Below are 10,011 nucleotides of genomic sequence, written 5' to 3'. Positions count from 1 at the left end.
TAGTTTTTTTAATTAAAAATTATTGCAGCATACTCATTTAAACTTTCAGTTTAATACCCCTGATTAGAACTGGGTTTAGTTCATCTGCCAAATTAAGTGTGGTTTATATGTTTTTGAAACGGAGTAAATTATCCCCTAAAAAGTTTATTGCCCAAAGTTTGCGACCAAAACATATGGTAGCTTTCTCTATACTACTCGCAGTTGCAGTTAGAAAACTAAAAGTTTATATTTTGCACTAATAGGTTGCAAATACCAGTTTTCAATTTACCTTTGGCGTATTTTATTACTTCTAAGTTTTTTCAGACACGCTTGAATAAATATTGTGTTGCTGTCACGCTCTAGTGATTGCATGTCTGCATCAGAACAGGAAAAAAAATTGTTTCTTGCATAATTTTACGATTGTAATATCGTTTGCAATGTCCACACAGTCGTATTTTGCACGATTTTACAATCTAATATTCGGACCAACTGTCTATCGAATCCACAGAAGCCGTAATGGAAATCCAAGGGTACGAAGTTGATTTGCATGTTAAATTGTTTAGGCAACAGTGTTTCGAATTTCAACAATAACCAATGAGTAATTTTACTTATAAATATTTTATTATTTGAAATTGAACAAATAACAATATTAAGATCTTGATTTTGTTAACCTAATTTAACTGTTCACAACAATTTTACACTTTATTTATTAGTAAACAATGTTTTTAGCATTGTAGTTTGGGATAAAATTGGACATCCTTGAAAAACAGTTAAAAATTTTAAACAAATAGGTCTTTTCAATTATAATAGTGTTGTTATATTTAATATGGTTTATGGTAGAGCAAAAAGATAGCTTATGGTGGATTTGTCTTTCTGAATTTTGTCAATTATTGTTCATTTTTCCAGGGTTATGACTTTCCACAAAATGGTTTAATGGACAAGAGTCAATTTGGTTTAAATATTGCTTCTGTTTCAAAACAAGTGGCATGTTTTACGTCACCAGTATGGACAATCTTATTCTACAGAAGAGGTCAGTTTAAAGCTATTCTTTGCATTCAGTTTGTTGGGAAAAACCATGCAAACCAAAAAAATGTTGCAGATTCTTGGGTTATTGTAGGTATGAAAAACGTTTTGGATTTCACGGTAAAAAGGTCTTGTGTGCAACTAACATATTTTGTGGGTTCTGTTTACCAACCCACAACCTTACATGTTCTTTTTGCTTTAAACTGCAAGACTGCGGCATCTGCATTTGTTGTGAAAGTAACAACCTGATTAACAGCTTATTATTTTAACATTTTCAAATCAAACAAGGCAGCAAGAAAAATTAGCATATATTAGTCTTAATGCAGACAAATCCAGGTTATTGGATGACCAAATCTTGGCACTTAAGATCCCTATCGCAATTAAACAGACTTTGTGAATAACCAGATTTATATGTTAGAAAAAATTAATTTGTTCGCTAAATGTGGTAGTAACTTTCATATAAAGGTTGTTAAAGATTTTTTTGACTTGTAATAATATAGACAATAAATTTGACATGGTTGACTTGCAAATTTAGAGTAGCCCACTGGGGGTACATAAAGCCTTTTGAGTGATATTGTGTAATAAGAATCCAAAAACATATATCTTCTGCTACCAGGTTACTTCAACATTGAGACAGCTTTTGAGGCGACCAAGTTTGCAGGTTATGCTGCCTTCACCCTTTTGTTTGTGCTTATTCTCAGAGGTAAGAAATGAACTTGTGTCATATCTTACTAGGTCTTTATTTTTCTCAACTCTATAATGTATTGTTTAGCATTTGGAAGACTAAACAATCAGGAATATTTAAACTTTCTTGATGTTCTTGAAACTGCTAAGAAGAATAGAGAAGTTGAATACAAGGTGAGTCTAAACGAGGATTTAATTTAGCTGACTCAATTGTCAATTTATTTGAATTCTTTATCTATAGTTTTTTCTTAAAACTCTTACTTTAAACTTAAATTTAGAATTACCGAGCTCAATGCTTGGTGGTTAAAGACGTTGTGGTTATAATGAACCTTATATCAGTAGAGTTAGGTTTCGGTTCTATGTGAATTATAATATATATTTATATATATATATATATATAAGCTAAGATAATAAGATATATATGTGCTGAAAAAATCTGTTTGGGGCAAAATACATATCTCAAAATCTTACGGATAAATTACTTAAGATTTTTATGAACTTAAATCGAGTTTTATTCTCTTTCAAATGCATTTTTTGTGCTAATTTTGACATAAAATATTTGACTAATTTTGTAAACTTACCTGTGTTACAGAAAGCCCTCCGAGCTTACGATTTTGATTTCCATCACTGGCCTGTGGATTTCAGATGGGATGAAGTAGAAGATAAAAAGCAGCATTCAAAGTCCTCATTTTGGCAAAGGGTTTCCAACAAGAACTCTAGCTTGCTAAAAACCAGTGTGATTGATATACCCAAAGAACTAGCAGCATATATTGTAGCACATACGTTTGGAATAAGAATGATGTACCCTGGTTGTACCACGCCTTTAAGATTGATGATTGGTAAGTCTCAGATTGTTAATTGAGCTGTTTTAGTTGCTGGATGTTTATTTAGTGTTTGTTTAGATGCTGCTCTTAAACAGAACCGAAACAAGCTTGTGGAAGAGGTATGTTTTTAAAGTTCTTATGGCAGAAAATGTTACTTTTCACATTCACATTCCCCATACGAGCAAAGCGATATAAAAATAGGCCCTGTATAAACTTACATAACATATTCTGCCCTTTCTTGTCTGGTAAATATAAAAAGTTAACAAAAAGATATGCCTTTTCACTGTAAAATGAGTATTTATAAAACTTTACACCATTTAGCCAAGAGCAACTTGGTGCATTAAACGTTTGTTCAGTATTTTCAAATGTTCTGAAAGTTGGACATAACTTTTGAGGACTTTTTTGATGTTGCCTAGAATACCTTTGAGGTTATGTTATCTATGTACAAATAACTGCGTTTTATTTTCACCACCTTGTGTGCTTTCATTTATGAATATAGCAAGAGGGTTGGAGGGCAAAGTTACTAGCACGGGATGGAAATGAGATTGACACAATGTTCCTTGATCGCAGAGAAAGGTGGGACAAATAATATTGACCTTAAACATTACACAAAAGTTATCAGTGGCCGGATAGCTTTATAATTGAATTATTCATTAAGTTTAAAAATTTCTGTGTTATTTTTTACTTTATTTTTGGTTGATACATCTTTAATTCTGTTTCAATGTCATGTAGTAATACTGTGTTGTACACAAATATATACAGAGGTCATCCAAAACGCATCGAACCAGACAATGGTCCACTGCAACCCAGTCGTCATGGCAACACACTGGTGATCTGTTGTGAGGGTAACGCTGGTTTCTATGAAGTGGGCTGCATGTGTACTCCGATACAATGTGGTTACTCTGTATTGGGATGGAACCACCCTGGATTTGGAGGAAGCACGGTTTGTTACCTATGGTTGTACAGTACTGTATTACTTTATTATAATCGGGACCTGTTTTTACCAAAAAATTTGTCCTGATGAGGCGAAGATCCGGATTAACTGAATTTGGTTTAACCAAGGTTTACTGCACATGTGAACTTTTTGGTTTTTCTCAGCATTGCGCAAAAGTTTGACAAGCCAAAACATTTTAGTCAAGTATATTTTTGACAAAAAATGTCAGAAACAGATACATTTTAATTGTATTTAATTAATACAAGTTTTTCAAAATTACAAAAAAAAATTGAATCACTGTTTGTTTGTGAAATATGATTTTTATAGATTATATATACCCAATATAGGCATTTTGAAATTTTTTGAACTGGTTTAGTTTCATTTACCAATGTTAAATCGTTTTTAAAACATCAATTAGGATGGTTTTTGACATTTGGTTTTGGTTTAAAACTTTTGAAGAGAGTTTATTGCAGTACTGCTATTTTTTGTGTTTTGTGTGAAATTTAGGTCTGAAACTAATCATTTGAATCTGTGTATTTTAGGTTTGCAAAGATTTACGTAAACTTTTTTGTAAATTTTTCAGCGAAGATATTAATTTCAATTAGGCGTTGACGCTATTAAACTTAATTGAAATATATATAATTTAGGGTCAACCATTTCCTGATGCAGATCACAACGCTATTGACGTTGTAATGCAATATGCAATTCACAAACTTGGCTTTAAACCAGAAGACATTATGTTATTTGGCTGGTCCATAGGTAAGTATTGTCTCCTATAACTATTTATTAACTCTCTCCTACATTTGTGACAAATTTACAATGTTTTTGTCCTAACTTATGTTTTAGCAATATGCTTGTGCTTTACAAGAGTTAATTTGAAAATTGATTTATTTTAATGTAATAATTAATCTAAATAATAGGTTTCAATACCAATTTAACCCTTTATCACAAAATGAATTTCTGGAATATATTTATTTTTTGTTGCATAATTTGAAATTGTTGAACATACAAGTTAGCTGTGTTGTTAAATAGCTTTTTTGTGTACCTTGCTAAACACTTTCTTCTCCTAATTAGTAATTTCATGTACACTTAATAACATTGTTCGTGCAGGGCCATGAGCATTAGCAATTATTATTTGTCGCTCAGGTTGTTTCTCGTTGATTAATGCCGCAAACACGTACCCAGACATCAGCGGTATATTGTTGGACTCAACATTTTACGATGTGTTGCCGTTCGCCAAAAAATTGATGCCTGACAGTTTAGGTGAGAAATAGTCAGCTTACAAATACATCCATGTACAAAATGCCTTGCCATAAGAGAATATTGAATTAATAACAAAATCTGTTTTATAAGCTAAATAATGCTCTTCTGGCAATGGTATTGTTATAACCAGGGTAATAACACTCCAATCAATAAGTAAAACCCCCAAAAATCAATTTTAGTTTGGCCTTATTCCATTCAATTATATTTAGTTAAAAACTTGCATTGTACATATTATGCTGTTTTCAGTTTGTTACTGTGTTCATTTCAAACACTCTTATAGATTTGTATGTTCTTGATAAAAGTATTTAATAGTTAGCAGGCAATGTGCAAACCTTATATGTGTTTATGGAAAGTAAAAATCTCTATAAATGTGTCATTTTTTTTCAGTAAAAGTTGTTATTTTCAAAAAGCAAACATAGCTTAGGTTCCTAAAAATTTGAATTAAAACTAATTTTAGAATTATAAAGCTGGCTTGGTTAACTAAAACTTATCAATGCTTTGCTTGTTGTTGTGGTAGAGGGATTTGTAACATATACTGTGCGAAACCACCTAAACCTTCACAACAGCGAAAATCTGAAGAAATACAAGGGTCCTGTCTCGTTTGTGAGACGCATGCAAGATGAAGTGATGAACTTAGGTAAGTCAGCTGTTTGCAAAGAAATTTTACATAACAATTGTGTACTGAGTATTGGAAATATGCTTTTTGTGTTCGAACAATACATTTCCAAATTTTTTAATCCTTTGACATATTCCAGTGGTTCCCAAACTATGCGCCGCGGCACACTGGTGTGCCTCCAGATGTCATTAGGTGTGCCGCAAAAAATATTGAAATTAAAATCAATCAAGTAGAGTAGTAGTACCAGGTGCTTAGACCACTAGGCCAACATGCTCCACGTCTCTGAGATGTTCAACTAGGCTATTTAACTATGAGAGTGACCTGTATAGCGGCTTTATGACCTCATAGTTAGTGCCTTTGTCAGCTAAAAAAAATATTCAAAAGTTCGAAGTGCACCAAAAAGTTTTTTCTAAAATGCGCATTAAAAGAAAAAAGTTTGGGAACCACTGACATATTCCATACCCAGTAATGTCCCTGTTTCTAAATACCAATATAATCTGTAAAATTATCTCAATTGGAACTTTATTACATGCAGTCCAAAAGCAAGGCACAGACTAGCAAAATCTAGCCTGCGGTGGGATTCGAGCCCCAGGCATATGCAGCACACAAGGCAGGCAACGGTGCTTGTATTTCGACTTTCGGCGGTTCACCACTGAGCCTGTGTAGCTCAGTTAGTAGAGCGCGAGTCCAGGAAGGACTCCTGTCGTGGGTTTGAATACCACTGCGGGCTGGTTTTTTCTAGTCTGTGCCTTGCCATATGTGAGAATGCTTGGGAGACCTTAATTCGGTATGACGTCTTCAATGGGCCTGGCGTACAATAATTCTACTTATATATAAATCAAGCATTATCTTTTACAGATGGCCCAGGCCGTGTACAAAGCAACCTCGGCAATCTCCTGCTAGAATCATTTCTTCGTCATCGCTTTCCAGGTTTATTTGATTCGACTCGTGCTTCTGAAGATGAACCAGGCAAAGATGGACAATCCAGAGCCCTATGGGAGTGGCTGCTAGCACATGATCAGTTTGATAGAGGTTGGTGATTAATGCAAGAGGTTGTAGAAATAAATTTTTGCTTGATGGTGATCGGCTGATTTGCTAAAACGCCTTCAATGGGCCTGGCGTACTGTGATTTATATATAAGTGTCCGTATAAGTATAAGTGTGGTTGTTGAGGTTTAAGTTAGTACCATGGTCTGGATGCAGAATTGACATGAATTTTTTCGTTATAATACTAAACCAAGATGGCAGAGTGGTTAGCGCCTGGTGCACACAAGGTTGTGGGTTATAATCCTGTCTGGGCCGTTTGTGTTTTCCTGAGCCAAAAACTTGAGCGGCATTGCTCCAGTCCAGAGGAACTTGATGGGTCATACTAAATCAAAGTCACCTGACTCGAAAAACTCAATTAATAAATGATTCAATGGACTTGCAATAAAACAGGCGGCTCGACCGCGGACTCATTGTGAGCATAACGTATTCAGGCGTTGCCCGCCCACCGTGGATAAAAACGAAACAATCAAACTAACAAACAATACGTCTGTGTGATTTGGTTCAGTTGCAGGATTGTGGGTACCTATATGACAATGCATATACCATGTTTTCAACAGTGTTTTTTAAAGCAACTAAAAATTGTAACATCAGTCTATCGTAAAAATACATCATATAACACTTGCAAAACAGAAACTGTGCTTCAAGAAAAAGCCGTAAACGTGGATGAGTGCAAAGTATTGCTCGGGTCTTACATCAGCGAAAACTCTTCGTCCTTTCCGATGTTGATCGGGGAGGGATTGACTTCAGAACAAAAAACGCAGTTGGTTCTGTATCTGGTAAGTAGCTGATATCAACATTACATGTTTCGACAAATTTTCTCACTAATTTAAACATTTGACGGCTACATTTGTGGCGGTGACAAGAGATTAAACATACAGATATGCACGAAAAATAGGCAATGAAATATAGTTCTTTAGGTAACCATTTTGCGATGCCAAAAAGTTGGTGAAATTGCGGCACTAATGCCTAGTGTGAAGTCAGGCCCGTTTTATTAAAACATAAACCCGAACCTAGTCCTACTTAATGACGATTATAATGACAGGAGTTATGGGGCAAAGCTTTTTAGCCTATTACTCACCACAAACTGGAGTCCTGTAATGTAACTATACACCAGTCGGTAAATTTCTTGTCACCAGCTGCAATGATGAGAGCTTTTAGGCAGTGGTGGGATTCAAATTGTTTGTCAGCCGGTTCTATCACAAAAGTCATATTTTTCAGCCGGTTCTGTTACAAATAGTCCATTGACAGTAACTAGTAATGCTAACCGGTTCGCTGATGTTATAAAATTTGTGAAACGGTTCCATAGAACCGGTGCGAACCGGATGAATTCCACCACTGCTTTTAGGTCAAAACAATGCACACTGTCTGTAAAATACTAAGCTGTTTCTGATATTTATGTATTTCAACTATTTTTTCCTGTGTTTTTTAGGCGAATCAGCATATGCACCACTTCCATTCCACACATTGCACACCCCTGCCATCCGCTCAATTCCATCTTCCCTGGAACATTGAATCAGTGGCGAACCGGTTCGATTCCGGAGGCGACGATTCCGGTTCGTCCTCCTCCTGCGAGTTTGAGCTCGTTGGGGGAAACCCCAGTCTGTGACGTATCGTCGTCATGACGCCATCACTGTTTTGTTCTGTCGTAACTGTTGTCGCTTGGTTTTGTTGTAGAAGATTGGCCGGCAGTGTGCATGTTTGCGTATTGCACTTTTTTTTTGGGGGGGGAGGTCCTATAATCAATATTTGAACGACCAAAGAGCAGTGGTTCCCAACCTTTATCGACGAATTTCTCACTTCACAGTTCAAAACATTTTCATTCCTCCCTAATACACTACATAGTAAATGCTAAACCATACAAAGATCATTTAAAGTTTGGTCTTTTATCAACTTTGCAGGTTATATTCCCAGAGCTTATGTGTCTATTTTCAAACCACATTTACAAATTTAAGTAAATTCCTCCTCTCAAGTTTTAAAATTCCTCTCCGGTTAGAAGTCACTGACTTGGAGATTTCTTTAAGTCTTTTAAATGAAAAATAGTGAATTATAGCTTTAAGGCCAGGGGGATAATTCGTTACCTTAAAAAAACTAGGATTGGCGAAAATGATGTTTTGGATGTGTTTTACGCAGTCACGTAATAATTTTAGCAGAGAAATTTAAATTTACTAAGCTGTTTAAGACAGCATTGCGATAACAAGACTGTTTTGACAACTTTGCCGATACCATCAAACGTTAACAAAACAAGTTGTTGATTGCTACATCTAGTACAACTATCATCTTGTTACGTTAACGTTTATCAAAACTTTTCACTGCTTTATTTTATCGGTTTGGCTTGTGTTTTTTTAAATTCAAAATCCAGGAACCGTAAATTGCACTACTCACTTTCTAGCTAACAAAATGTAAAGTACAAATCGTTATAAATGCACGACAGGGGTATAATTTTGCATTTTAGACCATTTTCAACATAAAGTTACAGCTATAAGGTATAGTAGCACCTAAAGGTTTCTGTGGCTCGATTTTACGTTTTTTTTGTGAATTCGTTGTTGTTGTGTCTGTGATATCTACAGCAATCGGTTCCCCTGATAAGAGTAATTACTAATTACCCTTTAAATTTAGCTAAGCCAAAGTTTTTTCCGCTGGTTTTTTGTTCCAACAATGGTAAAACCTTCATAGTAAACATTTATTAATATTATCATATTGATAATAATATTATCATACACTTATGAAGACACCTGAAAGGGAAAGCTAATTTATATTTTCAGCATGACTTAGCTATTTTGTTAAGATTATGCATCAAATTCTTAATACAGTTCCTCACTTTAATTCAATTGTTTTTGTACAATCGTCCACTTTTTTGGTGCAACCCTAGACATTATACCCTAGAGTTCTCCCTAATATATGTACACGTGTGTTTTCGTTCCACGGATTTGAATATAAAGATTCGTTTTGAAAAGTTAAAACTGAAGTGTTTATCTGAAGTCTGAACTAAAGGGTTACCATATTGGTAATTACGAAACCAAAATGCAAATTATTCAAGTTATGTTTGTGTGGGTACTGGACTAGACAAACTAAATCAGGCTAAAATATGTTTTCCTGCGAAGCTAAATATTTGTAATAAAAGAAGAAAGAAAGTAGGCTAGATCCCCATTGAAAGCGCCATACAGAATCAGCCGGTCACCAAGCATTCACCACCATATGGCAAGGTAGAAAAATCTAGCCTGCGGTGGGATTCGAACCCACTACAGGAGTCTTTTCGGGACTCGGGCTCTACCAAAAGCAGGAAAGGTAAGTTTTATGAATTTGCATTTTCACTAAATTAAGCCTGCTGATTACGAATTTAGTAAGTTATGATTTTGCGGGGTTGTTCTAACTCTAACAAAACAGCAGCAGATTGGGCTAAATCTTTTATCGAGAGCGACCAAACGAAATTCAAGCTTCCTTTCCGGAAGTAGGCTAGGCATAAACTACCCTGAAGGCTGAAGCTAATTTTGCTGCAAGCCAACGTAAATTCTAGTATGCTTTTCCGGAAAACAACAGTTTTTAGAAAGTATTTTCGCAAATAAACGCCTAATGTTGTTGAGCCAAAACTTTATAGGCTTGGATTGTTTTTGTTGACTTAGTATGATGTTTATGTCCATTCTG

General features: G+C 35.0%; 1 protein-coding gene across 1 annotated transcript; it reads left to right on the top strand.

The window, feature by feature from the left end:
• Nucleotides 1-301: 301 nt before the first annotated feature.
• Nucleotides 302-9,329, top strand: LOC145205162 (phosphatidylserine lipase ABHD16A-like). Its single transcript, XM_080077817.1, has 14 exons — nt 302-509; nt 886-1,009; nt 1,619-1,705; nt 1,775-1,860; nt 2,279-2,525; nt 2,589-2,629; nt 3,010-3,086; nt 3,273-3,453; nt 4,092-4,203; nt 4,591-4,707; nt 5,225-5,344; nt 6,182-6,355; nt 7,000-7,145; nt 7,799-9,329. Exons 1-14 carry the CDS (start codon nt 417-419, stop codon nt 7,973-7,975), a joined length of 1,782 nt encoding a protein of 593 aa, XP_079933943.1. The 5' UTR covers nt 302-416; the 3' UTR covers nt 7,976-9,329.
• The last annotated feature ends 682 nt before the right edge of the window (nt 9,330-10,011 follow it).

This window comes from Phallusia mammillata, chromosome 8 (genome assembly GCF_965637545.1).
Source record: "Phallusia mammillata chromosome 8, kaPhaMamm4.hap1.1, whole genome shotgun sequence".
NCBI lineage: Eukaryota > Metazoa > Chordata > Ascidiacea > Phlebobranchia > Ascidiidae > Phallusia > Phallusia mammillata.
This window is presented reverse-complemented; position numbering and strand designations above follow the sequence as displayed.

Excerpts from the sequence above, each read along its gene's own strand:
- LOC145205162 (XM_080077817.1), top strand. The coding sequence starts at position 417 with ATGTCCACACAGTCGTATTTTGCACGATTTTACAATCTAATATTCGGA. Across the intron at positions 1,706-1,774 it reads GTTTGTGCTTATTCTCAGAG|CATTTGGAAGACTAAACAAT; the intron begins GTAAGAAATGAA and ends TGTATTGTTTAG. Across the intron at positions 1,861-2,278 it reads ATAGAGAAGTTGAATACAAG|AAAGCCCTCCGAGCTTACGA; the intron begins GTGAGTCTAAAC and ends CCTGTGTTACAG.